At 56.9% G+C, this 27,866-nt stretch overlaps 2 protein-coding genes and 1 non-coding gene across 4 annotated transcripts; all 3 read right to left on the reverse strand.

Moving 5' to 3' along the window:
- Window positions 1-127: 127 nt before the first annotated feature.
- On the reverse strand, window positions 128-4,169 carry LRRC3 (leucine rich repeat containing 3). Its single transcript, XM_054639550.2, has 2 exons — window positions 3,985-4,169; window positions 128-2,211 (listed from the first exon to the last, which is right to left on the reverse strand). Exon 2 carries the CDS (start codon window positions 2,196-2,198, stop codon window positions 1,341-1,343), a length of 858 nt encoding a protein of 285 aa, XP_054495525.2. The 5' UTR covers window positions 2,199-2,211; window positions 3,985-4,169; the 3' UTR covers window positions 128-1,340.
- Window positions 4,170-4,847: 678 nt separating this feature from the next.
- TRPM2 (transient receptor potential cation channel subfamily M member 2) lies at window positions 4,848-26,689 on the reverse strand. 2 transcript variants are annotated; one of them, XM_077183726.1, is made up of 33 exons: window positions 26,480-26,689; window positions 24,067-24,333; window positions 23,647-23,732; window positions 23,036-23,204; window positions 22,305-22,485; window positions 21,360-21,526; window positions 20,758-20,938; window positions 20,085-20,146; window positions 19,704-19,904; window positions 19,286-19,388; window positions 18,944-19,065; window positions 17,653-18,003; window positions 17,201-17,338; window positions 15,839-15,968; window positions 15,390-15,535; window positions 15,161-15,273; window positions 14,477-14,696; window positions 13,779-13,897; window positions 13,355-13,487; window positions 13,048-13,219; window positions 12,474-12,657; window positions 12,115-12,293; window positions 11,834-11,966; window positions 11,628-11,715; window positions 10,494-10,581; window positions 10,046-10,197; window positions 9,482-9,558; window positions 9,291-9,392; window positions 8,656-8,742; window positions 8,409-8,514; window positions 7,349-7,450; window positions 6,648-6,764; window positions 4,848-6,052 (listed from the first exon to the last, which is right to left on the reverse strand). In XM_077183726.1, the coding sequence occupies exons 2-33, from the start codon at window positions 24,259-24,261 to the stop codon at window positions 5,927-5,929; spliced, it is 4,530 nt and encodes a 1,509-aa protein (XP_077039841.1). In that variant the 5' UTR covers window positions 24,262-24,333; window positions 26,480-26,689; the 3' UTR covers window positions 4,848-5,926. The 2 variants fall into 2 exon arrangements, with proteins under 2 accessions (XP_077039841.1, XP_077039842.1); XM_077183727.1 differs by lacking the exons at window positions 4,848-6,052; window positions 6,648-6,764; window positions 7,349-7,450 and having other exon boundaries at window positions 8,429-8,554.
- LOC129124704 (Z6 small nucleolar RNA) lies at window positions 7,407-7,492 on the reverse strand. Its single transcript, XR_008534888.1, has one exon. It is a non-coding gene; the product is annotated as a Z6 small nucleolar RNA (small nucleolar RNA).
- Window positions 26,690-27,866: the final 1,177 nt, after the last annotated feature.

The raw sequence follows: 27,866 nt of genomic DNA on the forward strand, positions 1-27,866 counted from the left end.
GAGGGTTCGAGCCCCTGCCCAGGGGCCTCAGAGGCCTTGGCACAGAGCCCAAGACCCCTGTGCCTTTGATTTATCCCTTGGAAAAAACAATTACCAACCTTATATGAAGAATTACAAGCCACGAAACTTTAAGTACAATGATAGTGAATTTATCACAGGGTGAAAAAATAGATTCTTGGGGCCTTTAGAATGGGGGTTCAGGGGGCAAGATGGAGGAATCTGGGCGTGTCCAGCCTTTCTCCTTCTTCTTCTTGGCCTCCATCTTCTGCTGTGATGGTGTGGGAACCCAGAACATCCCTCTGGCTGTCCAGAATGGCCAGGACCCCTGCCAGGGGGCTCAGAAGCCCTGGCACAGAGCCCAAAACACCTGTGGGTTTGATTGTGACCCGTGGAGCAAATTACCAACCTTGTATGAAGATCAGCAAGCCACGACAGTTTAGGTAGAACAAGTGAAATTATCATGGGGTGGAAAAGTAGATTTTGGGGTTTTAAGAATAGGGGTTCAGGGGGCAAGATGGAGGAATCTGGGCATGTCCAGCCTTTCTCCTTCTTCTTCTTGGCCTCCATCTTCTGCTGTGATGGTGGCACTTTGGGACTGGTTTAGAGTAGAAGCTCACTGTCTAACACAGGTGATAGGTATTGGGAAGTAATTGTAAATATTGTACATGTAGTTTTTAGTATAAAAAGATAACACCAAGGTGGGCAGAGTGCCTCTGACTGTCCTGCTGAGTGGACCTTGGCTGGACAGGAGAAAAACTTTTATAGATAAGAAACAATAAACAACCTTGAGACTGAGAAATGAAGAGCTCTGACTCCTTCAAGTGCCAAGCTGGGAAAAGAGACTTTCCTGTCACAGACATCTTTTATGAAAAATCCTTTCCTTAGGATTTTTCCTCCTGAGAAGCTGAGAGGCCTCAGGAACAAAATGTAACCAATGGTTCTCTGCTGCTGTGGAATGCAACAGGTGCATCTGGGATTGGTCTCATGGGGTTGTTTCTAATTAATGGCCAGTCACAGTCAGCTGGCTTGGACAGAGAGTCTGAGCCACGAGCTTTTGTTATCATTCTTTCTTTTTCTATTCTTAGCCAGCCTTCTGATGAAATCCTTTCTTCTATTCTTTTAGTATAGTTTTAATATAAAATATATCATAAAATAATAAATCAAGCCTTCTGAAACATGGAGTCAGATCCTCGTCTCTTCCCTCATCCTCAGACCCCTGTGAACACCATCACACTTTCTAACCTATTTTGGGGTCACTCTGACCAGCTGGAGACCCCGAGACTGGTGCTCTCTGCCCTGGGCTCCCTGTGGCTAAGCCTGGAGCTGGCACCCAGCCCTCCCTACAGGGCGGTGCTGGAGCTCTCGGCCCGGCCCCGGGTGCCCGGCAGTGCCCGCGGGTGCTCCCGGTGGCCGCGGGAGCGCTCCCGGTTGTGGCGCACGTAGCAGATGACATAGGCGGCGAGCATGGCGAACCAGCCGAACATGGTGAGCAGCATGGCCACGTCCGTGCTCCTCCGTGGCACGCTGCAGAAGTTGGCTCCGCTGTCCAGCGCCTGGAGCAGGGGCTTGCCCACGTACTCGTGGCGCGGGGCCGTGTGGCAGGTGATGCCCCGCACGGAGTCGGGGTCCAGCCGCGCCTCCCCGAGCACCTCCTGCAGGGCGCACCCGCAGTGCCAGGGGTTGTTGGCCAGCCGCAGCTTGGCCCTGAGAGCCAGCAGCGCCTCCTTGGGAATGCTGCGGATGCGGTTCCCGGAGAGGTCCAGGCTCCTCAGCCCGGCTGCCACCCCTCTGAAAGCCGCCCTGTCGATGTGCTCGATGGCGTTCCCGGACAGGTCGATTTCCCGCAGGTGGGACAGGTGCCTGAAGGCGTTGCTGGGGATCCTGGTGATGCTGTTGGCATCCAGCTTGAGGAGCACCGCGTCCCTGGGGATGTCCTTGGGGATCTCCTGCAGGTGCTGGGAGCTGCAGAGCACAGCCTTGGCCCCGGCCCGCTCCGTGCACCGGCAGCTGCGGGGGCAGGAGCTGCCCCAGGGGATGCAGAGCAGGAGGCAGAAGAAAGCCTGGGCCACGCTGGTGGTGCTGGTGAGGGTCATCCTGCAGGCAGGCAGCTGAGCACGGCCCCTGGCAGCTCCCCGGGCGTGGCAGCAGCTCCTGGGCACCAGGAGGGTCCCTGTGCGTCCCTGCAAGGCCTCTGCCATGGCTGGAGGGAAGCTGTGGGTGGAGGGGATGTGATGGCACAGACACGTTTTATGAAAAGCCTTTCCTTAGGATTTTCTCTCCTGAGAAGCTGAGAGGCCTCAGGAACAAAATGTAACCAATGGTTATCTGCTGCTGTGGAATGCAACAGGTGCATCTGGGATTGGGCTCATGGGGTTGTTTCTAATTAATGGCCAATCACAGTCAGCTGTTCGGGCTGTCTCGGTCAGTCACAAGCCTTTGTTATCATTCATTCTTTTCCTGTTCTTAGCCAGCCTTCTGATGAAATCCTTTCTTCTATTCTTTTAGTATAGTTTTAATATAATATATGTAATAAAATAATAAATCAAGCCTTCTGAAACATGGAGTCACCATTCTCATATCTTCCCTCATCCTAAGACCCCTGTGAACACCATCACAATGTGACACAGCATTATTGCCTGCAACAGAGGTCATGGCTCATGTGTGATGTGCCTGGCAAGGGGGTGAGAGGCTGGGCTCATGAAACTGGAGTGACACTGGCTGTCTTTCCCAGGACAGCTTAATTTGGATTCATTAGGAATAGAAACCCCAGCTGCCCTACCCCTGTCTCTGCAGAGAGCACCCAGGTGGACAAAGGGAGCTGCAGGATGGGGAGTGGAGATGGGCTGGGAGCCTCTGCCCCATCCTGCTGCCAGTTTCCAGGGGGCATGCATTGGTTTGCTGCTGGAGAGCAGCAGCGGTAAATCCCTATCTCACCAACCCTGAGTGTTTAAAAAAAATTATGAGTCAGACTCCAAGAATCATCAGAGTGATTTAATCACCCCCAGGGTTTTAAATAACAAAATGTGGAGCTCTTTTGCTTTCCCTTCCCTTCCCTTCTGGTCTGCGAGCTGGTACAAGCCACGTTTGCACGAGTTTCACCAAAGAAGTGTTTGGAGGTGAGTTTGTGTTTTTAAAGTAAACAAAGAGTGTGGTTTGACAGCCTGACTCTGGGGCTGGGAGGGGAAGGGAGGAGCCACTGCCTGGCACAGTAAAAGGGGTGATGCAGGAGCCCCAAAGGGCACCCCAGTGCTGCCAGTGGCAAGGCAGGAGGTGGAGCAGGTGGGGCACCTTTCCTCTGCCTTTGGTGCTGCTCATGTCCCTGCTGCTGCCTTGGCCAGCCTGGCAGAAGAGATCCTCACTGAGGGCAGGTCTGGGAGGCCAAGGGAACATTTCTCACAGGAATTAAATGTCCCATGTGATGTCATTATGGACACCAGGTTGTCCCTCTGGCACCAGAATCCTTCTGCTAATGGCACTCCCCTGGCAACAGCAGCATCCCTCAGGTGTGCCCAGGGTACCACAGGGGGATGCTCACACCTGAGGGATGCTCACACCTGAGGGATGCTCACACCCGAGGGATGCTCACACCCGAGGGATGCTCACACCTGAGACGTGCTCACACCTGAGGGATGCTCACACCCGAGGTGTGCTCATACCCGAGGGATGCTGCCTGCAGCTTTGCCCTCAGCCCTGCCCACAGCAGTGGATTCTGCCCGGGATATGAAGTTGGGCTTCCCGGGAATCCCTCCGGCCCTGCAAAATGCCCCTGGCTCTGGCAGCTCTCACAGCTCCGTCTCTCCGGGGGAACAAGGACGCGTTATGCCGGTTCCCACCGCATGCAAGGGCTCCGGGGGCTCTCAGGAGCCGCAGCCTCCCCGGACCGGGGCTGTCAGGGGAGATGCTCCGGCCCGCCCCGCTGCCCTGCCGGGGACCCGGGGCTCCTCCGCGCAGCACCGCCGACCCCGGAGCCCGGCGGTCTCTTACCGGCTCGGCAGGGCGGCTCTGCTTCGCTCCGGTTGTTGGCTCGGTGCCGGTGTCAGTGCCGGTTCGGTTCGGTTCCGTTCAGCCGCGGTCCCGGCCGGCCCCACCTGTTGCTGCGGCCGCTCCCCGGGCCGGGCGGCCCCGCCGCGGCGGCACCGGGCGGTGATGGGGACGGGGGCGGGGATGGGGGCGGGCATGGGGATGGGGATGGGGATGGAGATAGGGGCGGGGATGGGGATGGGGGCGGTGCGGAGATGGGGATAGGGATGGGGATGGGGGCGGTGATGGGGATGGGGGCGGTGATGGGGATGGGGGCAGTGCGGGAGCGGAGCGGCGGGAGCAGCGTGGTGGGACAGCCGGGGGCTGCGGGAGAGTGGCCGCGCCGAGCCCAGTGCGCACAAATTGAGTGCTGCTAATGAGATTCCCGCAGGTTTTGGAGGCTGCGGTCCGGGCTGCCAGTCTAGAAGCTTCATCAGCTGCTGTAAGGAGCGATTGTCCCTCCCCGGCCGGGCCCCGGCCTGGAGGTGCCAGGAAAGCAGGAGCAGACATCAGTCCAGGAGCAGGAGGAGAAGGTGCCCTGCCAGCACAGCTCCCACACCAGCTTTGAACGGGGCCAGTCCTCTCGAGCAGCCTGGCCTGCTGCAAGCTGTTCCTGCCCATGGCAGGGGGCTTGAAGTGAAATCATCACTGAAATCCTGTCCAGCCCAAACCCTTCTGTGATTCAGCCATCCCTGGGGGTGAGTCTGCAGGCAAAGTGAGTTTGTACAGCAAGATTGGGGTGGGATTTTGGCTTATCCCTGAGGTGTGCTCCAAGCATGGCCCCCAGGAGCAGCCCCTGGATAAACAGCTGTCAGACACCAGCAGCGTGCAGTGGTTAATAATGGTTTATTGAGCTGGGTTGAACACATTGCCAGACTGAGCCCCCTCCCCTTGCCAAAGCCCCGTGCAGCATTGATAAAACTGCAGTTGTGCTCTGGTGGCCACCAGTGTGGGATGAACAGCCTTGGCTGGCCAGGGTCTGATCCACGGGGAGGAGGTGGGGGACTAAAATCCCCTCCTGAGCAGTGCCAGGCATAACACGCTGCTGTGGGGCTCTTCTGAATGATCAGGAAATGTGTCCACTGGCAGCAGAAAACGTGAGTGAAAGACCCCTAAAAAGCAGGGATGTCTGGGATTGACACACAGATGTCCCCTCTCCTGTCCCCACCTGCCCAAGGAACCACAGAGCAGGGATCACCTGTGTCCCAGCAAGCTGCCACCTCCCACCCGTGTGCACGAGGGGTGGGGACAGGCAGGTGACGCTTAGCTCAGAGAGAGGAGGGAAGTTTAGCTAGAAGCCAGTGCTCAGCATACACAAGCAGGATCACACACAGGTTGGGGCATGGCAGGTGGGCCTGTGCAGGGCTGTGAAACCATAGGTATAGAAGCCAAGAGCTGCTCACACCTTCAGGAGTGCTGGCTCACAGCTCAGGACCATGTTGTTGGGTCTGAGGCAACCAGAGGTACGGGTGCAGCCACCACAGGAGTGGCTCCAGGCCTTCCCCAGAGCAATCCTTTGGGATCTGTGGCACTGGGGCTGCCAGGGCTCGGAGCAGGAGCAGGGAGCAGGGATGGAGATTCTGGAGGAGGGGTAGCTGGGGCTGGTGAGCCCCCAGTGCCCACCCCAAAGCCGAGAGCAGGCTGGAGTGGACAGAAGGACCATCTCACAGGAAAAGCTCTGTGGCTCTGTGTGCCCCAAGCTCTGGACTAGTGCTGGGGGCTGATGTGGAAGCACCAAGACACCAGCTGGGGCTGAACTTGGTGGCTCAGGTGGCAGGGAGGGGACACTTTTCCTCCCAGAGACCTGCAGCATACATTCACACAGACACCCAGAGCACCTCAGCTCCAGCAGCTCCCGTGTTCTCAGAGCTGCAGGTCCCAGCCAGAGCCTGGGAGGCAGGAAGCCTCAGTAGTAGGCACCAAGGAGGGTTGAGACCTTGTGCAGGAGCTCCTTGTGGTTGGCATGCAGGGGGATCCTCTTGTCCAGCACCTGCCAGCGGATGCACAGCTCGGGGTCACAGCCCTGGAGGAACTGCAGGGGGACAGATGGCACACGTGTGTGTCACAGACATCTTTTATGGAAAATCCTTTCCTTAGCATTTTTTCCTCCTGAGAAGCTGAGAGGCCTCAGGAACAAAATGTAACCAATGGTTATCTGCTGCTGTGGAATGCAACAGGTGCATCTGGGATTGGGCTCATGGGGTTGTTTCTGATTAATGGCCAATCACAGTCAGCTGGCTTGGACAGAGAGTCCAAGCCAGAGCCTTTGTTATCATTCCTTCTTTTTCTATTCTTAGCCAGCCTTCTGATGAAATCCTTTCTTCTATTCTTTTAGTATAATGTAATATATATCATAAAATAATAAACCAAACCTTCTGAAACATGAGATCCTCATCTCTTCCCTCAACCCGAGACCCCTGTGACCAGGGTCACACGTGTGTTGCCAGCCACACCCAACAGCACCTCCCATCCCCAGCCTCCTGCCTCTTTTTGGGGCACACACTGAGGTGCCACCCCATGTTCATCCCCCGTTCCTCTCCTGCTGCATGCAGCAGAGTCCTGTGGGGCTGTGGCTCTGCAGATGTGGCTGCTGTGCCCAGGGAGCCCCGGGGGTGGCAGCCCCTCACCGAGTTCAGCCGCTTCATCTCCAGGTCGTGCTGGGTGTCGAAGTGCACGCTGATGGCCACCGTCTCCACCCAGGCGTTATCCGTGTTCCGGGGGTCGTCCAGGTACCCCTTGTGCACCTGTGCATGGGGATGACACCTGAGCAGAGCCCTCATCACCTCTCTGAGGGCACCCTGGGGGTGGGTGGGGCATTGTCCTGCAGCTCTGCCCTGCTGGAGACCGGAGCCCTGCTCCCAGTGCAGCTGGAGCCATGGGGAGTCACTGCTGCAGGCACAGACTGGTGAGGGCAGCCCTCCCCCAGGGTCTCTGTGCCATAATTCATGTCTCAGGGTCAGGGAGCAGCCCATTCTCACCTCCCCTGCCCCTTCCTCTGCCCCTAGAGCCGTGGGGAGTCACTGCTGCAGGCACAGACTGGTGTGGGCAGCCCTCCCCCGGGGTCTCTGGGCTGCTCCCCGACCCCCAGACACAAATTATGGCACATTCTCACCTCCCCTGCCCCTTCCCCTCTGGTGGGAGCAGTGCCAAGAGGGATGCACCCTGCCTCTGTACCCTGGCCCACCCATGTGGCCCTGTGACACCATGATGCCACATGTCCCCGTGCCGTGGTGATGTCCCCGTGACACCTGTGTGTCACCCAGGGTGATGCCCACACCCCTGAGCCCTCCTGTGACCCCACACCACGGGGACCCCTGTGTGTCCCCACCTCAGTGCCTTGTTTCAGCAGGTTCTGGAACTGGGGCCAGAACTCCCTGCGCAGGATCCACTTGAGCTTCAGTGGCAGCGTCTCCCCTGGCTCCAGGGAGCCCTGTGACAAAGCAGATGTCAGCTCTGGGGGCTGCCACCAGCACACTCCAGCCTCCCTCCCTGCCAACAGCTTGGCCATCAGGCCTGCCACTGCTGCAGAAGATGCCACAAGGTCTGCTGGTGCCTCCCACCCTCCCTCTGCTGCCCAAAGTCCTCAGCTCTGCCCAAGCTGATGTCTGAGTTTGCCTGATCCAGTGTCTGCCAAAGGATGCTCTGCCAATGGCTTAACAGGCTCACATAAAGGATGTGAGGATTGAAGCCATGGAGGGAGAGGCAGGGGGTCAGGGTGAGTGGGGGAATGTCAGGAGAGCACTGCTCCCCCAGCAGCCTGGCATGCAGGTGTGTCACAGACACATTTTATGAAAAACCCTTTCCTTAGGATTTTTCCTCCTGAGAAGCTGAGAGGCCTCAGGAACAAAATGTAACCAATGGTTATCTGCTGCTGTGGAATGCAACAGGTGCATCTGTGATTGGCCCATGTTGGTTGTTTCTAATTAATGGCCAATCACAGCCAGCTGGCTCGGACAGAGAGTCCGAGACAGAGCCTTTGTTATCATTCTTTCTTTTTCTATTCTTAGCCAGCCTTCTGATGAAATCCTTTCTTCTCTTCTTTTAGTATAGTTTTAATATCATAAATATCATAAAATAATAAATCAAGCCTTCTGAAACATGGAGTCAGATCCTCATTTCTTCCCTCATCCTCAGACCCCTGTGAACACAGTCACACAGGTGCTCTGCAGGAGGGGCAGAGGTACCTCCTCAGCCAGGCTGGGACACATGCCTGTGATTCCCCCTTTTCTGTGTGACCCTTCCCTTCCCTTCCCTTCCCTTCCCTTCCCTTCCCTTCCCTTCCCTTCCCTTCCCTTCCCTTCCCTTCCCTTCCCTTCCCTTCCCTTCCCTTCCCTTCCCTTCCCTTCCCTTCCCTTCCCTTCCCTTCCCTGTTTTTTGCCAGCTCTCACCCCAGGCAGAGCCCACACATCTGACAGGGGGTATTGGGCCACCAGGACTTCCAGCATCTTCTTCAGGCTCTTCCTTATGATGGACCCATCCAAGTTCCTCCTCCAGCTGTGGGACAGGCCCCTGTCATGCTGCAGCTGTGGCTCCCCTGTGCCCAGCAGTGCTCACGTTGGCAGTGTGGGGTTGGGCCATGTCTCTGGGGTGACCCCATGGTCCCTTTTCCACCCCACATCCTCACCCCACACTCACCGGGTCACCACGGGGTGCAGGGCATGGTTGGGCCCGAAGCAGTGCAGCCTCCCACGGCCTCTCAGCCCCGTCCTGCCCATGGGGTTCCTGCAGGGTGACAGTGAGGGCTCCCTCTGTGCACCCCATAACCCTTCCCTACCCCTGCACCCCACACTTTGGCGGTGTTTTTGGGGTTCAGCCCTAAGGACAGTGCATGCAGTCATCCCTGCCCCATAGGAAAGTGAGGATGGGATGGGATGGATGTGCCCAGGCAGCCCTGGCCTCTCTGTGTGCCCGTTCTTGTCCTGCCAGGCAGCTGCCATGGTGGTGGGAAACACGGTGGCAGGGGCACTCATAGTAGCAGTGGCACTCACAGTGACAGTGACAGTGGCACTCACAGGGGCAGTAGCACTCACAGTGGCAGTGACAGTGGCACACAGTGACAGTGGCACTCACAGTGGCATTCACAGGGGCAGTGGCACTCACAGTGGCACACAGTGACAGTGGCCATTCACAGGGATAAGTGGCACTCACAGTGGCATTCACAGTGGCAGTGGCACTCACAGGGGCAGTGACAGTGGCACACAGTGACAGTGGCACTCACAGTGGCAGTGACAGTGGCACTCACAGTGACACACAGTGACAGTGGCACTCACAGTGGCAGCCCGTCCTGCACGGTGTACAGCCCGTGGAAGCTCTGCCGGTCGATCAGCCCGTCCATGGTGTTGTAGTTGATCTTCAGCAGAGACTCCAAGGAGCTGCAGGGTGGGAGGCAGCCCGGCTGGGAGGGCTGGCTGTGCCACCCAGGGAGGGGAGGAGGGCTGGGGAGCCGTGGGGGGACACTCACAGGCTGAAGGGGTCCTGCACTGCCATGTCCTTGTGCTCAGCCGAGTAGGCAGGGGGGTCGTAGAGCGGGAAATCCACCTGCACAACACATGGCTGGGTCTGCCCCCTGAACCGTGCCCCTGCTCTCACAGCAGGCAGGGGCTGGGACCCCAGGGACACCTCAGGGTCCAGGCTCTTCCTCTGCCCAGCTCGTGGGATGCTCCGGGCTCTGCTGGGGGCTGAGCTCAGAGTCCTGGCTGGAGGACTCACACACCCCCATGGAAGCCAGTACTGGATCCTGTCCCTGCCCCTGAGGCAGCCGTGCTTCAGGAAATGCAGAGGTGGCTGGTTGCACCCCCTGTGTCCCACCAAGCATCCCCAGGCACTCCTGGCACTGCAGGTCCTGGCAGGAATGGATCCCAGCCCTTTTCTCTGGGGTCACTCAAACAGCGACTCCGGGAAGCCAAGGGTCTCAGGGTTGGGAAGAACAACAGCTCCCAAATGATGGATGATGGGCTCCTCTTCCCACCACTGTCAGGATGTGCCTTCTCCTCCCTGCCCCAGTGCCCCTGTTCACAGCCCCTACCTCCCAGGGCACCTTCTCATCGGGCACAGGGAAGCGGAGAATGTGGGACCCTGGATACAGGAGGTTCCGGGCCAGCACGTGGCACGGGGGCTGCCTCTCCTCAGCTCTTCCCTCCAGGGCAATCTCCTTGGTGCCCAGGGCTGTGGAGGAGCCTGTGGGGCAGACACAGACTGCAGGGTCCCACAAAGCAGGGCCCATGTCCAGCACTGTGGGCTGGGGCCCTGCTGAGGGGGCTGCCTGGGTCTCTCCATGGGGATGTTGGTGTCCCCTGGCTTCCCTTCTGGCATTAAACCCCGGGGAGGGTGGGAACGGCCTCAGGAGGGGCTGGATGACCTCATGGAGGCACCAAACCTCCCAGGAGCAAAGGAACCCGTGTCTCCCTGCTTGGCAGAGGGGCGTGGGGGGCAGCCCAGCCCGGTGCTGCTGGGGAGGAGCCGGCTGTGCTTACCCACGGGCGGCGCATCCTCCGCCGAGCTGAAGCCATTGCCCCGCAGCGCCTGCATCATCCAGCGCAGGGCCTGGGCGCTCTGATGCACCTGCAGGGCACAGCACAGGGTCACCCCCAGCCCCACTGTCCCCCGAGTGCCACGGGACCCTGCCCTGGCGCGGCCACCCTGGGCACCGACCGCCGCGCCCTGTGAGCCTGGCTGTGTCCTGGTGTTTGCCTTGGAGAAACTTCTCCAGGGGAATATTCTTACAGAGCAGGTGGAAAGGGAGATGGAAACAGATGGGCTGGCTCCCTGGGCACCCCAGTGCTCCAGAGGGAGGGGACAGAGAGCCTCTGTCCCCAGGAGCTCTGGAGGGCCCTCTCAGGCCAAGGAGTGTTGCCGCATTTCCCTTCACAAAGAAAAGCAAGGCACAATTCTTCCCGAGGATTTCTGAGATTCACATTCTCTGAACCTCAGAGAAAGGGAAAACCACAATTCTTATCACTTGCTGTGCCTGTGTTTGTGCCACAGCAGAATGCAATATGGAGATTGTTTACCCACAGTGATGGTGTTTTGTTCCCTTGGCCTGTCAGGGCCAGGTGTGTGTGTGTGTGTGTGTGTGTGTGTGTGTTGGGACTGTCACTGACAGTCACAAGATTCAGTGCAGTGTGAGCAGGTGTGTGCAGAGGGAGTGCTTGGCAGATTCAGTTTAGATGAAATATATATAATACAGTATAATAAAATAATTAATTAGCCTTCTGATATCCATGGAGTCCTCCTCCTCATTCTCTCCCCTTCGCCAGAGTTGCCTTTGATTTACAACAAAGGAGAAGAGCTGGGTCAGCTCTAACTCTTTGGGTGACCAGTGGGGGCAGTGGCCCATCCCAGCACTTCCCACCTGCATCCTGTTTACTTTGGAGTCAAACAGAGCTTTTCCTATAAACCTTTAACCCTCAGACGGCTAATAGCAAGGAAACTCAAACTGTCTCAAAGGGTGTTGACTCAGAGAGATTGTACGTTCTGGTTCAATTGAAAAAATTGAAAAATTGGAAAAACTTCACTTTTCAATTGACTCAGACCCTGGAAAAATTTCACCTTTCAATTGACTCAGACCCTGGAAAAATTTTATCTTTCTTGCCCTGGTTTTGCCTCACCTGATCCTCCAGAGAGCCCAGTCTTTGCTCCACTACCCCCGTCCTCTTCACCCTGTCCAAGTCCAGCAGCTCTGCCAGCACATCAACCCTGGAGAGACAGTGCAGGCTGGAACACCCTCAGCAGCCACCCCTGCCCTGATCCCAACTCTTCCATGCCCAGGACACCGAAGGACAGTAGGAATTTCCTTCCCAGGGGGCAGCCATACCTCTGTGCAATGTCCCGGATCATCTGCTCTGTGTTCTGCTTCTCCTGGCACTGCTGGTGCTGCAGGTAGCTCTCCTTCAGGTACATCTCCCACGAGAGCAGGGCAGCTTCTTCATTCTTCTCCAGCTTCTCCTCTGCCCAGGGAAGAGGACAGCAGTGCAGTCACACCCCTGGCCATCCCAAAGTCCAGGAGCACAGCCCCTGTGCCCAGCCTTGTGCCTCGGTGCGTGGCACCATGCCCCGAGGAGGGGGCAGAGGGCAGGAGGGGATGCTGGTGCTCACTGAGCTTGTGGTGGGTGGCAGGCTGGCGGAGCAGGCCCCGGCGCAGCAGGAGCTGCAGGTGGCTGAGCAGGATGAGGGGCGGCGGCGCGGGCGGGCGGCCATGGTACTCCTGGATCAGGTCGTGCCTCTGGAACTTCCAGATCTGGTCCGTGTGCTCCTGCACCTGCTGGAAGGTGTAGCTGGGGCACAGCCCAGGTGTCAGCCGTGCCGTGGGGATGAGGGGGCACATCGTGGCTGGACGGTGTCCCAGCTCTACCCAGCTCCCTCATCAGCCCTGAGCTGCAGCTGCTCCTACCACGTCTACAATCCCCAGGTGGGATCCCACTGCTTCCACCACATCTAGGGCCCCCCAGACTCACTTGAACATGGCAATGAGGAGGTTGAGGAGGAGGATGTTGGTGAAGAGCAGGTACAGGCATAGCAGGATGACTGTCAGCCACTCTGGGAAGATGGGGGTCTTGTTGTCCCCGTTTGTCTCCGGGCACTTGGGCTTGTAGGGGTCAGTCCCGTTGGGGCTGCACTGGTCGATGTTGAAGTTGACCCCTGTGGGAGGGCACAGTGTGATTCTACAGTGGCCAAACCTTGGGTGTCTTGGGGAGCACATTCTGTTTTCAGACAGCTCCAGGGAGCTCAGCACCAGGCAGGGACTTGACCTCCATCTGCACCATACCAGGTGCTCTGCTCACTGCCAGCTCTGTGGCACTTCCATGGGCCAGCACAGCATGAGTTTGGTACACCAGCCCTGCCACAGCCACCCTGCTCACGGCATGGCTGGCAGAGCCACCCTGCTCACGGCATGGCTGCCACAGCCACCCTGCTCGTGCCATGGCTGCCACAGCCACCCTGCTCGTGCCATGGCTGCCACAGCCACCCTGCCATGGCTGCCACAGCCACCCTGCTCGTGCCATGGCTGCCACAGCCAGTGTCCTGTACCATCGATGTAGGAGGGAATCTGCCCGAAGATGGTCAGGTAGGAATGGTAGACCACGCCACGGAAAAGCCACTCCACGCGCTCCTCGTTGTGGATCAGGATAGCCTGCTTGGCCACCCCAAAGGACACCACCCACACTGCCAGCAGGAAGAGGAAGAAGAAGACATCCTTCATCTGCAAAGACAGAGGGGGAGGATGGCTGTATCCTGGAGCAAGCCCCTCTCCAGGATGGGATGACAGGGGTGGCACACCCAGCTGCTGCAGCAGGAGGGTCCAGCCTCACCCCCCAGGACAGAGGGGAGCTCTCACCATGCGCTTCACAATGATGATCTTGGGCCCCAGTGTTCTGCTGACTGTGAAAATGTGCATCAGGCGCAGGCAGAAAATGATGAAAGCCAGGGACAGTATGATGCGCCCAGGGTATAACGTTGATGGGATCAGCCTGGACAGGAAAGAGAGGAAAGGAAACACCTCAGTGCCACCATAGAACCACGCAGAATCACTTAGGCTGGAATTGCTGAGAGGGAAGTGAGGCCCTGGCACAGGGTGCCCAGAGAAGCTGTGGCTGCCCCTGGATCCCTGGAAGTGTCCAAGGCCAGGCTGGATGGGGCTTGGAGCAACCTGGAGAGTGGGAGGTGTCCCTGCCCATGGATGGGCTTTAAGGTCCCTTCCAACCCAAATCACTCTGAGATTCCATAATTCTGTGAAAATACTGTTGAGCTCTGCAGCTCACCTGCAAGTCAGCCCTGCAATGAAGACCAGGATGGCACAGATATCCAGCTTATTCCAGAAGTCCTTGATGTACAGGGAAGCCATTTTCACAACCCCGAGTCCATCTGGATCATACAACAGCTGTTGGGAAGAGAAAAGGGGCTGGGTGTAAGATACTCGTGTCTCATGGAGGGGAGGGACCACACAGATCATCTGGCCATCACTGGACACTCCTGCTGACCCGAAGGAAACCTGAGCCTATGTGGTTTGCTCTAGGGGCATGGGAGGAGCATGAGGACACCTGGGACATTGGGGCTCTTCAGGCTGGAGGAGAAAGGCACTGAGATGTTGAAGCAAAAGCTGGAAAATCTCAAATGTCAAGCAAAACCTGGAAATCCTGCTGGGAATTCACCCAAAGGATGAGCTCCCTCCATCTCCTGACATTCCCAAAACAGACACAGATACCTCCTGGGAAAAGCCCACCAGCCCAACAGCATTTTCTTCTGCAAATACACAGGGCCAAGCCAGCTGCAGCCAAGGAGAATCCCTGGCCTCAGACATGGGGGATCGGGTGGTTCCACGTGCCAGGGCCTCTCGGAACAGGGGGTGACACGAGAAGCAGCACGGGACCATGAGCCATGTGGTGGCACCTCCCAGAGCACCCAGAGGGCTGCATCCCCTCCTGTGCCACCTGCCAGCCCCAGCTGTGCCTGCCCACACCTGGCGGGTCTCCTCGCACACCAGGGAGAAGAGCCAGAAGTAGATGAGGTACTCCCGCCAGGAGGGCGCGGGCTGGAAGTCAACCATCAGCACGTAGGCGAAGAGCAGGAGGAAGGTGAAGTAGGAGAGGGTGTTCATGAGGAAGATGACGATGGGCGCTGTGAAGAAGGCTCGGAGGCGCGCCAGGCAGCCCATGGGGGGCTGCAGCCTCTTCTCCCTGCTGCAGGAGGGGTGGACGTGGGTTCAGCTGCTCAGGAGGTGCCACAGCATCTCCCCCCAGCCAGCCAGCTGCAGGGGGAGGCTGGAGGAAGCCCTGCCTCAGTGCACTGTCACAGACATGTCTTATGAAAAACCCTTTCCTTAGCATTTTTCCTCCTGAGAAGCTGAGAGGCCTCAGAAACAAAATGTAACCAATGGTTATCTGCTGCTGTGGAATGCAACAGGTTCATCTGTGATTGGCCCATGTGGTTGTTTCTAATTAATGGCCAATCCATTGGTCCACATCGGTTGTTTCTAATTAATGGCCAATCCCAGATCCACCTGTTGCATTCCACAGCAGCAGATAATTATTGCTTACAGTTTGTTCCTGAGGCCTCTCAGCTTCTCAGGAGAAAAAATCCTAAAAAGGATTTTTCATCAAACATGTCTGTGACAAGTGCAAGAGCGTCCCAGCTGCCAGAATACCTGAAGGTGATGAGGTTGGTGTAGAGCAGTGGGAAGAACAGCATGCACGTGATCACCCTCCAAAGGCCATTGTCCACAGACAGCTTCCCCCACCAGACCTTGGTTAGAAAAGCCTGTGAAGGGTGACAAAGAGGAGTGCTGCTTACAGAGGCCGAAGGGCAGAGTCACACAGCCACCCACGAGGAGCTCTTGGGCACATTCCCTCCAAGGACCACTGCTGGCAGCCCACCTGAACGCCCCCATGGGACACAAAATTCATGTTCTTGGCCTCCAAGGCCAGCTGCAGGCAGGTTGTCTTCCCCCAGGCCTCAGAGACACGGGTGAGAAGCTTCTGGGCTCTCTCTTCGTCCTTGCGGTAGCAGTCTGTGAACACACCTGCAAGGGCCAGGACCAGCAGGAGGAGCCTGAGCTCTGGGGCTCACAGAGTCCTCACCCTTCTGAGCAGGAGCAGGACATGGCACCACACACTGGCACTCCCTGTACTCCCACCAGCGTGTGGGCATGGCCTGTGCAGCATAATCCCCAGCTGTGGGGATGGGACCCTCATTTCTCAACCCCCAGACATCTCCTGGGTAAAGCTCACCAGCCATGGGGGGCAGGAGCAGCTCTGGGGAGGGGGCAGGAGCAGATCTGGGGAGACAGGAGCAGCTCTGGGGGCGTTGGTGCCCTCCTGCTCACCGATTGCTTTGTGCTCATACTCCTCAGCCAGGGCCATCATGTCATCAGTGGTGTCCGTGTCCTCCTCCTCCTTGGCCAGCTCCTTCAGGATTTTGCTGCAGGCCAGTGCAGCTGCCATGCAGTCCTGGCTCTGGCACAGAAGAGGATAAGGAAAGCATGGACACTCTGTCTGTCACGTCCCAGAAGCCTTGACAAGCCCTGCCCAGCTGCCACAGGAAGGAAGGAGGGTGGCCCAAGCAGATTGGTGCTCAGGATGGACAGTTTGCCATGACAAGGGCTGAGCCATGCTCACCTGTGGATAACCCCCTGCCTGGGGAATATGGGAACAGCCCTGCCCTCAGCTGATGGGACAGAGTGGCTCCTTGGCATACCCACTGTGCCACCAGCTGCACTGCCTCTTGTCCTGGAATGCTGTTTATGGTGGAAGCCTTCTCCACCCCAGCTGCCGTGTCCCTGGGGGCTCTTCTCAGCCTGACTTAGCCCACTTCTGGCCCAGCACATCTCCTGTGCCTGTTTTGGCCAGGAAATGAGGGATCTGGCCTCATGGTGTGGCTGGGGATGGACATTAAGTGCCCTCAGGCTGGCTGGCTCCTGTTTGGCTGGGGTCAGGCTCAGGAGAACTCTCCCACTACCCCAAATCCCAGTGGGGCTGTGAGGTTTGGCTCCATGTGAGCCCCTCAGCTCTGGGCTGTGGTACCTTGTTGGGGAAGATGAAACAGGAAAGCCTTACAAATATGATTGCCTGGCAAAAGATTTTGAGAATATGGAAACTATAAGTGAGATTGAAATGAAAGCAAGCTTTGAGATCCTTTAGTTACTGAACAACTGGAAAACAATGGCATGGCTGGCTGAAGGTGATCCCCTTTTGATGGAACAACACCCTCTGCTTGCAGGCAGCTCCAAGGGTCAGAGCAGACCCTGCCAGCTTGGCAGAAGGGGCCCAAAGAGGAGTTTATAGGGTTTAAAATGTAGCACAGTATGGTAATGTAGTGATTCTTATAGGCTGTATGGAAATGCTATAGGATTTGTATATTGTGCTAGATTGGTTAGTGAGAATCAGAATATTCAACACAGGAGAAGATCTATTGTAAGGGGAACCTTGCTCTCTTGCCTTTTACTCTCTTACCCCTTTTATTCTCTTATGCTTTTGCTCTCTTGCCTCTTTTATGGTCTTACCCCTTTTACTCTTGTATGCTCCTACTCTCTTTCCCTCTCATCCTCTCTCAGTCCTGCTCTGAGCTGTGCCTGGCAGCTCCCAGCAGGGCCCTGCACCCAGGCCCTTTGCAATGAACCCCAAGTTCCTGACCTGGCTTCAGAGATCTCTGCTCTCTGTCTGTCCCACCCCCCTGGCTCCTGCAGTACCTGTGCCCAGATGATTTCTGCCAGCTCCCTGCGGTTCTGCACCACGGCCCAGATGAGCAGGTCCCGCACGGGGTCCATGGTGAAGGTGACTCGGCCAGGAGAGCGCTTGTAGAGGGACCTGAGGCTGGAGCCCTGCACCTGCAAGGTGTGCCATGCTCAAACCCCTGCTGCTGCCTCCACCACCCATGCAAAGGGCTTTGCCCAGCTACAGGGGTGGCCAAGACTGGATCAGTCCCGGGATTTTCCCTTTTTCTAGTGGGATCGGGTGGATCTGTGCATCCACCGTGCACCCACCCCACCAGCATCGCGCATCCACACAGTGCTACAGCTGTTGGGAGCTGCCCCTTTTAGACGACTAAAAGGCACTTTTAGTACCATTTTTGAGCAGACAGGAGGACAGAGACCCGGAGGAGGTGTCCCTCCCCTCCCCGGCGGTAACCTGAGATGCGTACGTTCAGCTTGATGTGCGGCACGGGGATGGAGAGCCGGGGCCGCTCCGCCTGCTTGGGCTTGGGGTAGAGCGGCTGCGTGGAGCAGCCCAGCAGCTCCCGCAGCACCTGCGAGACGTGGTGCATCTGCAGCCTCGGCACCTTGGAGCCGGCCGTGTGCTCCCTCTCCTCCAGCAGCACCTTCTGCAGCTTGCTGTGGAACAGGCAGGACGGCGCCAGGTTGTCGTAGAGGTAAACCAGGGTGTCCCAGGTGACAAAATCCTTGAGGCGCACTCCCTGCTCCAGGAACAGCTTCACAAACTCGGGTTTGTTGGAAATCAGGGCAGCTGCCATCACGGGGTGGAGATCTGAGGGCTGGCAGGCCAGAGGCAGAGGTGAGGGGCTCCCTGGTCTCAGAGCAGCACCCTACCGTGCTCTTCACTTGGGGGGAGGTTTTGTCCCTGAGCACAGGAGGAGTCTCTGGGTGTGAAAGAGCACATGGCATGCACTAAAACTTGTGGGATCTTCCCAGGGTGTTAGAAGAGGGCACTCCTCTGTGGCAGTGGAGCCCTCTGCCCCCTTGGCTGCTGGGCAGAGGGATGGGCAGGGTAGAGACCACCTATCCCAAATTCAGGAATATCACAGAATCACAGGACAGTTTGGGTTGGGAGCTCATCTCATTCCAATCCCCTGCCAGGGGCAGGGATGCCTTGCAGGTGTCCAGGTTGCCAGCTTGACCTTCAACATTTGGGGCTTATATCCTCCAATGTTTCACTTTTGGGTTCCCAGCTCCCACCAGCCCTTCCCAGTCTCACCAAAGGTGTGTGAGCTGGGGGAACCCAAACTGTTGACTGCTATAGGAAAATCCCTTCCAAGTTCCATAGCCCCATCAGGAAGGACAGAAAACACTGCTCAGCCTTGGCTTCTCAACAGCAGGATCAGGCAGGGATGGCAGAGCTGGCCCCTGCCCCACTCTGTAGTAAGGTATGAGCAGGGAAGCACCAGGCTGGGTGAGATGACTTTAGAGACAAATTGCTGTTTGAGCAGGGACCACAGGGCAGAGCTGTCAAGAGGTATTTTATGTTCTGGGTGGGATCTTTAAAAACACTGGTTTTGAACAAAAATACCAATTGCCTTTGTGTGTGTTTAGCTCTGCCCTGGGTGTTTGAGAGCATTTTTTGAAGAACAGCCCCAGTTAATGCACTGGGAGTTCAGGGTCCAGGAGAAATCCCTTGAAAACTCTCCCACAGCCAAGGTGAGAAGTGCCTGACAAGCTGTAAGCCTGACCAGACAAGCAGCACAGGCGTGGCCCTACCTTCCAGTCGTGGTCATCTGTGAAGATCTCACTTCGGGCAATGTCCACCCTGTTCCAGGCCACGGCCAGCTTCAGCTGGTGGTCCCAGTTCTCCCGACCAAAGTGGTCCTGGTTTCGGGATGCTGCATGCAAAGTGCACAGGTTAGAACAGAGCATCACCCAGTGAGAAGATACCACCTGGGGGCCTCCTTGGACGTGTGGCCCTTTGGATAATCATCTCTCCCCAGTAACAAGGTTTGGGGACTTCTTTGGTGACCCCATGAGTCAAGCAGAGGTAGGAGGTGACTTGAGGCCTGTCCTGCTCACCCTGCCCCACCCTCCCAGGGAGGCCCCAGCCCTCACCTTTGAAGAGGGCCTGGAGGATGGCCACATCCACGTCCTGCTGGCCATATTTGCCCTCTCTGAAGACGGTCAGGAGCTGCCGGCTCCGCACTATGTCTTGGATCTACAAGGAGAGCCGTTGGCAAGCAGTGGGCAGCAGCATCTCCTCCCTGCTGCTCCCCACTGTGCTGGGCAATTCCTCACTGCCCTCCACTCCTGCAGAGCCCCTGTGCTGTGTCCTCCACCATGGGCTGGTCACAAACACTCCCTCTGTGCCCAAAGGGAGCCTGAGCCCTTGGAGAGCCCACCAGGACAATGATGAGGGTGTCTGGGGGCAGATGAGGCTTAAACTCCCCTCTGGGACCCTTGCTGCTCATAGGGCATGACCCTGGGAGCTCTTTGGTCTCCCAAAGCCCAGAGGAGGCTGCAAGGGACTCACCTTCTTGGTCCACTCCACCAGTTTGCTCTCAGTGAAGAGCTCGTAGGTGTCCTGGAAGAGGACACTGAGCTTGCTCTGGATCAGGGCGATGGTGATCTTGGCCACGGGCAGGTTGGCCACCTGCGCGATGACATCGGCCACGCGCCCCGACCCTTCCACGATCACACAGGGGGTCCCGTGGGTGATGGCATTGTAGATGGTCTGCAGCAGAGCAGGGAGCTTGGTCAGGGTCCCCACCAGACACCTGCAGGCCCTGTCTGAGCTGGGACCCTCTGCTGCTCCCAGCGCTCCTGTCAGCGCAGCACCAACAGGAGCAGCACCCCGGGAAGGAGCTGTCCCTCCTTTGCCTTCTCCCTCAGCTTGCCACAAGCAGTTCCTTACATCAAGAGTCCCAGGGCCTCCTTCCAGCACCACACACACGATGGGGATCTTGATGGCAACACCTGCAGGGAAGCAAGTCCAGGGTGACCTTCCCATAGGGCTGATCCCCCCGTGTGGTCTCCTCTGAGTGCTGGAGTGCAGAAGGCAAGGTGGGAGCAGTCCCTGACATGTCAGGCTTCAGGGGAGGGGAGGAAAACCATGTCCAGTGTTTGTCTGGCATGGCAGGTCAGAGACATGGTGGGATTTTTGGGGGTGTTCTGTGCAAGGCCAGGAGTTGGACTAGAGGATTCTTGAGGGTCTCTTCCAGCTCAGGGGGTTCTGGGGTTCTGTGAGCACAGGTATGCCTGTGTTATGGCAGGAGATCATCTGCACAGTGAGAGGATGACACCTGGAAGCTCCATTGGGACCTGGCCCTCTGGGAGAAATGACTTTCCCTGAACAACTCAGCATCACAAGGTTTGGGGACTCCTTTAGTGATCCCATAAGTCTGGCAGAGAAAGGTTCTTTGCTCTGTCACGGAGGAACCAGGTTCCACATTTATCATGGCAATCCTCTCAGACCCTGTGCCTGGATCCTCTGGGGAAGCCACAGCCCCTTGCTGGAGCCCAGGAAGGACACCATTCCAGGGGGATGGCCCATCCCTGCCTCAGGCCAGGCTGTGTGCTGCCATTACCTCCTTTCACCTTGGTCTGCTCTGAAATGAACTTCTCCAGCCTGGTCCTCAGGGGGATTTCCACCCCGTACCTCCCGTGGGTCCCGTCATCCACCAGGATGAAGTGGGAGTGGTTGCTGTCCAGGCAGGACAGGCTGCCCTGGTTCTCCTCATCCAGCACGTACTCAGCAGGAAAGCCCCCCTGTAAGGTGCAGGAGGAGACACTCTGGGAGGAGCCTGGCAGAGGAGCAGCAGACAGCCAAGGTAACCAGCACGTGGGGACAGTCTGGCCAAACTGTCCCTGTGCCCCCACAGTGCTCACATCAGCCTTGCCCCATGCTCCACTGGCCCTCACACCCACAAGAGTCCACCCAGGAGAAGCACAGAACCACTGGGCGGGGTGAGGGGGGCTTCTCAGCAAATGTCAGCCTGGGACCATCCCTGGAAGAGTTCAAGGCCAGGCTGGATGGCTCCTGGAGCAGCCTGGTCTAAGCAAAGGTTCCCTGCCCATGGCAGAGGGTGGGACAAGGTGAGCCATACGGTTCCTTCCAACCCAACCCATTCTGGAGTTCTGTGGGCATCCCTTGTGGCACAGCTGGGTTTTCCTGGGCTGCCTGGCTCACCATGGGGCAGACGAGGCTCTCGCGGTTGTACACGGTCCCCCAGGTGGCAATGCCAATGGTGACAATGTCGCCCTCCTTGTGGCTGCAGCTCAGCATGAAGTCCCGCACTGCCTCTCCCACCTGTTTCATCACACCAGCGTGGGACCCCCCTGTGATGATCCAGGCTCCTGGGGGTCACAGAGGGCCATGGGAAGGGAGAGGCTCTGCCCACAGTGATCTCCCAGCCTCCCCCGTGTGGCTGTGGGTCCCTGGGGTGCTCCATCCCACACAAGATGTCTCTTCCCTGCCCTGGCAGCACAGGCAATGCCTTCTTCAGCACCTCTCTGAGCCTCTTTGCAGTGGCTGAGAAGGAGCAGCCCATCCCTGGTGGTCATGGTCCAGGTAGGACCTACAGGGCTCCTAAAGCAGCTCAGCATCACCAGAACAGCCCCGCTCACTGAACCTGGCATGGCCAGGTACAACCACAGGGAGACCCTTGTCACAGACACATTTTATGAAAAATCCTTTCCTTAGGATTCTTCCTCCTGAGAAGCTGAGAGGCCTCAGGAACAAAATGTAACCAATGATTATCTGCTGCTGTGGAATGCAACAGGTGCATCTGGGATTGGGCTCATGTGCTTGCTTCTAATTAATGGCCAAACACAGTCCAGCTGTCTCAGACTCTCTGAGAGTCACAAGCTTTTATCTTTCTATTATCTTTCCTTTCAAGCCTTCTGATGAATTCCTTTCTTCTATTCTTTTAGTATAGTTTTAATATAATATATATATGTCATAATATAATAAATTAGCCTTCTGAAACATGGAGTCAGCTCCTCATCTCTTCCCTCTTCCTGGGACCCCTGTGGACACCACCACAGACCCTCTGCATCCAGATGACCTCTAAAAGTCCCTTTCAACCCAAACTATTCTATGATTCTGCAATTTGATTATTCTGAAGTCTCTTACCTGTGGTCTGGGCCACCTTGACCAGCCCTTGCCGGAAGATGTTCTTCAGCCTTGGCTTCATGACGAAGTTTTTGGCTCCCCCAGTGACTGAGATGAGCAGGTTGGGGGGGTCGAGGCCCCAGTGCTGTGTCATGAGGTGGTAGATGACCCTTGGGGGGGTATCCGAGGAGACACGCACGTACTGCAGACAAAGGGACCATAAACACATTTTGGGTATAAACAACAGGGTCAGGGTAACAGGACACCTCCTCCAACACAATTCCTCCTGTCCCACCCCAGAGGCTTCCCAACACCATTCCACAGCAGAGTCCTGCTGCTGCTGGTCCAGGTCTTTATCCATGACCCTATTCCTGTTCGCTTTCTTTGGAACAAACACTCCCCAGACAAATCTGAGGTCAAGGACAGGGAACAGCCCCTCCTGGAATCACGAGTCTTGTGGCTTCAGAAAGGGTTTAAGGCTGGGAGGAGGGGTCCTGTCTCAGCCCCTCCACTGCTTGAGTCACGGTTGCCTTTGGGGCAATTCCAGCCCTTCCCAATGTCCTCTCACCCAGGAGGGAAATGTTCCTGTGCCATCTCCCACGTCATCGTGCAGGTGGCCAACCTGCCCATGACCAAGATAACCATCGCCCTGATCCAGAGCAAACTGAGTGTCCTCTTCCACAACACCTATGAGCTCTTCACTGACCCAAGCACTGGCTCCCCACAAACCCACAGGGGGACAAGCAGCTCACCTTCCCTGTCTTCTGTCCCAGCCCTGTGAAGCGGATATCACCAAAGGCATCCGTTGGCATTTCCTGGATGTGCCTGCTGGGGTCCCATTCCTTCCCCAGGAAGATGGGAGGTTTGGCAGCATCATCCAGGTGCTGTTCCCTGAGATAGCCACACTCACAAACGATCCTCCTGAAAAACACACCAACAGCTCCATGGAGAAACCCCAAAGGCAAAGCCCAGCCTCAGCCTGGGCAGGAGGTGCTGTTCTCCTCAGGAACATCACAGACCCCACATCTCCCACCCAGCTACTCCTCCAGCTCAGAACTTGTGCAGAAACAAGGGCAATGTTTGGAGGGAAATTAAAGGAAAAAATCCAAATATTTCCACAGGTAGATATTTAGGACGGAAATATTTAGGGTGGAAATGACTGCCTGCAAAAGCATTGGAAATGTTTTTCCCCGGGACATGAATCTCAGCCACGTGGTGACTCACCTCATGCTGAAGAACCAGTTAAAAAGAGGGTTTTGAATCCCTGTGACAGAAAGCCGGGATTTTCTGGTGCTGTAGCTTTATCACCAACCCTCACTTCTGCTCTCCTGCAGGGGAGGGAAGGAGGGAGTGCCTCACTTACCCAGAATCTGATGTCTGGGAGCTTTCCACAAAATAGGTGCATTCCTTCTTTCGGATGTTTTCAGGAATCCAGGAGATGAGATTTTCCTGGTGGAGCAAGAAAAGCAGCCAGGGGTCAGGGTTTCTGGAAAGGGCCAGAAGTTATTCCAGGGGTCAGACACCATGGGGATGGGAGCACATCTGGGCGCTCCTTGGGGTGTGAAGGATGAAAGCTTCATCGCTGTCTGCAAGCACAAAGCCAGATGCACTCCAAGGAGGAGGGATATGAGTGCTGGCCATGTGCCTCAGGCGTCTGCAGGTTTTCTGTCTGTCCCTAAAACCAACCTGATCAGTTATTAATGCTCCTGTAAGTGAGCCACTCATTAATGCTGTTTCATGCGTGTTCCCAACCGCCCCCTCTTCCAGCACCTCCTGAACTTGCCTTTTCATTGCTGCCAGCGGGGAAATGAGCCTTTCTCCTGCTCCTGGAGACACTGCTGCTGCTCTGCTGCAGGTTGGGGACCACCTCGAAGTCGCTCATCCTGCTGGGGTGCGTGGCAGGCTCATCTCCTCTCTCGGGGCACACCTTGTTCAGCTCGGAGGGGAGCACCCGGGCGCAGCGGCCACGCGCTGACATGGCTCCTGTGGCTCGGCCTTCTCTGCCTCCTTTCTCCTGTTCCTAGGCTGGGAGCTCCTCAACATCCCCATCCTGAGGGCAGTGGAAGAGAATCAGAGAATCCCAGAATGCTTTGGATGGGGAGTGGTCTTAAATTTCATCTCCTTTCACCCCCCTGCCAAGGGAAGGGACACCCTCCTCTAGAGCAGGTTTTTCCAAGCCCCGTCCAACCTGGCCTTCAAAGAAACAAAGGATGCCCATGAGCTAAGAGCACTGAGGTGCTCCATCCATCATCATTGCCAGGGTGGAAATTGGTCCACCTGCCATCTCCTCAGCACAATCCTGACACAGGGTTGTGTGTGGTGACCACAGCATGCACTGCTCCTCCCCAGGGAAGCCCCTCAATGCCCACAAAGTGCCCCAGCCTGTGGCTCTCTCACCTGCTCTCCACTGCAGGCAGCTGGGATATTTCTGGCAGCAGGGAGAGCAGAAACTAGGTCTCTTGTGTGAGCAGCCTGAGCGTGGCCCTGCATGGAAAATCTGGGGATATGGACATGAAGGCTGCAGGGACCCGGTGCTGGAGTCCTGTGTCCCCTGCAAAGGTGCCCTGAGAGCCCCAAGATGCACATGGGCTTGCTGCAAAACTCCTGAGCCCCCCTGAACACCCACAGTCTCCTTTGCTGAGATGGGAGAGCTGCTGGAGCAAAGGTGGAAATGCTCCTGGGGTCTCTGGAGCCCAAGGGGGTGGTGTCCTCTCAGGAGAGCTGGGATTAGGTAATGGAGGAAGCACCAGGCTCAGGTGATGCTCTGGTCAAGCTGTGGGGTCTGTTTTTAAGGAGGATTTTTTCTGCTTTCTTCAAGCCACATCCTGCATTTCACCCAGGGGTGGGGAGTCCTTGTGGGAAAAAGGAGTGCTGATGCTAAATCATGGAGTAGCAATGAAAAGCTCTTTTATCAGCCTCCCTCCTGGGATCTCCCACAGCCCCACTGACCTTGGGAGGCAGATTTTGGCAGGCTGGATTTCTGCATCAGCACAACCCCCAGCAGATCTGATTTTTGGAGAAAGAGCAGTTGAAATAAGGTCAAATGCACTCCTAATTCTTGTCCATGGCCCCACAAGGCACACAGGCTCGTGGGGCTTGGGGCATGGCCACAAACAGCTCATAAGCCCATGCAGGAAGGGCTCCAGCACCTGGAATACCTGTCCATCCTCCAGCACCTGGAATTCCTGTCCTTAGGGGCTTGGGGACAAGGACAGAGCCCCTCCCGTGGCACACACTGCCTGCCCCCCAGCTTGAGGGGTCAGGTCAGCCCTGGGTCGCGTGGGGTGGCCACAGCACCCAGCAGGATGGAGTGCAAGGCTGAAAACTGCCCCTGAGCCTAAACCCCCTAAAAATTGCTCCTGATTCTGCCCCCACTGAAAACTGCCTGTGCTCCTAAACCCCCTGAAAACTGCCCCCATCCTGACCCCCCCGAAAACTGCCTGTGATCCTAAACCCCCCAAAGACTGCCCCTCTGCTCCTGTCCCCTGAAAACTGCCCCTGATTCTGCCCCCGCTGAAAACTGCCGGTATAATCCTGCCAACCCCGAAAAGCGCCTGTGATCCTAAGCCCACTGAAAACTGCCTGTGATGCTTCCCACCCCGAAAACTGCCCCTGTTCCTAAACCCCCTGAAAACTGCCCCCCCAAAAACTGCCTTAGATTCTACCCCCCCAAAAACTGCCCGTGCTCCTAAACCCCCTGAAAACTGCCCCTGCTCCTGCCCCCCGCCCCCCCCGAAAATTGCCCGTGATCCTAAAGCCCTTGAAAACTGCCCCTGATTCTGCCCCCGCTGAAAACTGCCCCTACCCCCATGAAAACTGCTGGTATAATCCTACCAACCCCAAAAAGCGCCTGTGATCCTAAACCCCCTGAAAACTGCCTGTGATGCTTCCCGCTCCAAAAACTGCCCCTGTTCCTAAACCCCCTGAAAACTGCCCCCGATCCTAAACCCCCTGAAAACTGCCCCTGATCCTGCCTCCCCGAAAACTGCCCCTGCTCCTAAACCCCTGCAAAGTGCCCCTGTTTCTAAACCCCTGCAAGCTGCCCCTGCTCCTAAACCCCTGCAAAGTGCCCCTGCTCCTAAACCCCTGCAAAGTGCCCCTGCTCCTAAACCCCTGCAAGCTGCCCGTGCTCCTAAACCCCTGCAAAGTGCCCCAGTTCCTGCCCCTCCCCGGCACACCCGCCGCGCTGCCCGTACCTTTCGTGCCGCATCCTCCGGCCGCATCCCCGGCTCTGCGCTCCGTGTCCCCACAGCGATTCAGCGCCGTGTCCCTCCGCTCCGCCGGGTCATTTTGTCATTCTGTCACCGGAGGCAGCGGCGGGGAGCGGGGCAGAGCTGCCTGCAGAGAGGAGGAGGCGGCAGCCGCTGGCAGCTTCCCAGCAAATCAGGCTGCAGGAGCGATCCGTGCCGGGGAGCCGCAGAGCCCAGGCGGTCCCGAGCTTGCTGGAGAGGCTGAGTCACCCTGGCAGTGCCCGCAGCGAGCCCCGCTGCCCCCAGCCCCAGGCAGGGCTCGCTGCACCCAAACCCCTCGGGGCAGATGTCGGGATGGGGTTATTGAGGTTGTCAGAAGTGCAAATGTCGCTGTCACGTAGGTCAGTGACAATGGTATGGGGTTTGTTTGTTAAGTTAACCCCATATGGGAAATAAAGAAATAAGAAATAGGTGGTGGGGGATAGAAAGAGGGACAGAATAAGGAAAATATCAGCTCTCTGTGGATCTCAGTGATGTTCTGCTGATTCTCTCCTGCTGGTCTTCTTGATGGTCAAGGTCCCCTCCAAAAAGCATAGAATTCAGTGGTTTAATACATGCTCAAGCCAGGCAGGAAAATCCAGGTAATTCCCTGGGGGAAGGGTGGGGGTGGCAGGGGGAGTTTGCCGTTGTCTCTCACAACAGATTTTGGGTTTGTTGCATCCCACGCAGCCCTGTGGTGCAAGGCTTCAGGAATGACTTGGGAGGCCCTTTGATGGATTAATGGATTAATTAACCTCAGCTGCCTCTCATATGAATGTCCTGTGGATGTGGCCTTCCTGGGACTGGGGGTTCCACAGCAATCTGTGTAAGGGAGGATGGATGGGTTCACCCTGAGCAGAGGTCACAGCACACCCGAACTTCTTCCTCCACCTCAGCTGGGGGAGAAATCTGTGCAAACCCACTCCCAGCAAATGGGTCTGTGGGCTATGGCCTCCCCCATCCCAAAGAAAGCCAGAGATGATTCTTAGCACAGCTGCTGGGGCTGGCTCACATTCTTTTCCTTGTTTACTTGTTTGTTTCAGGTGATTGAGGAATGGGTTTTGGAAGTTTGTGGTGATTGGGAGTGGGGCTGAGCCTCAATGGGCACAGCTGTGAGCAGCAGGTGAGCAGCACTGACAGCAATGAGCCATGGAGTGCCCAGGGGCACTGCCCAACCACCAAAGGGAGCAGAGGGCACACAGGTGCAGTGCATCAACAGGAGGGGATAAAAGGCTGGGCTCAAGAGCAAGGAGGGCAGAGCCTTGCAGCCTTCTGATGAGGTAAGGTGTTAACTCTGTTTGGGTTGAAGCTTTCTGAAGCTGTGTGGTGATGCTCTGTGTATGGTGGCCATCTC

The sequence above is a fragment of the Agelaius phoeniceus genome, chromosome 10 (assembly GCF_051311805.1).
Source record: "Agelaius phoeniceus isolate bAgePho1 chromosome 10, bAgePho1.hap1, whole genome shotgun sequence".
Classification (NCBI taxonomy): Eukaryota; Metazoa; Chordata; class Aves; order Passeriformes; family Icteridae; genus Agelaius; species Agelaius phoeniceus.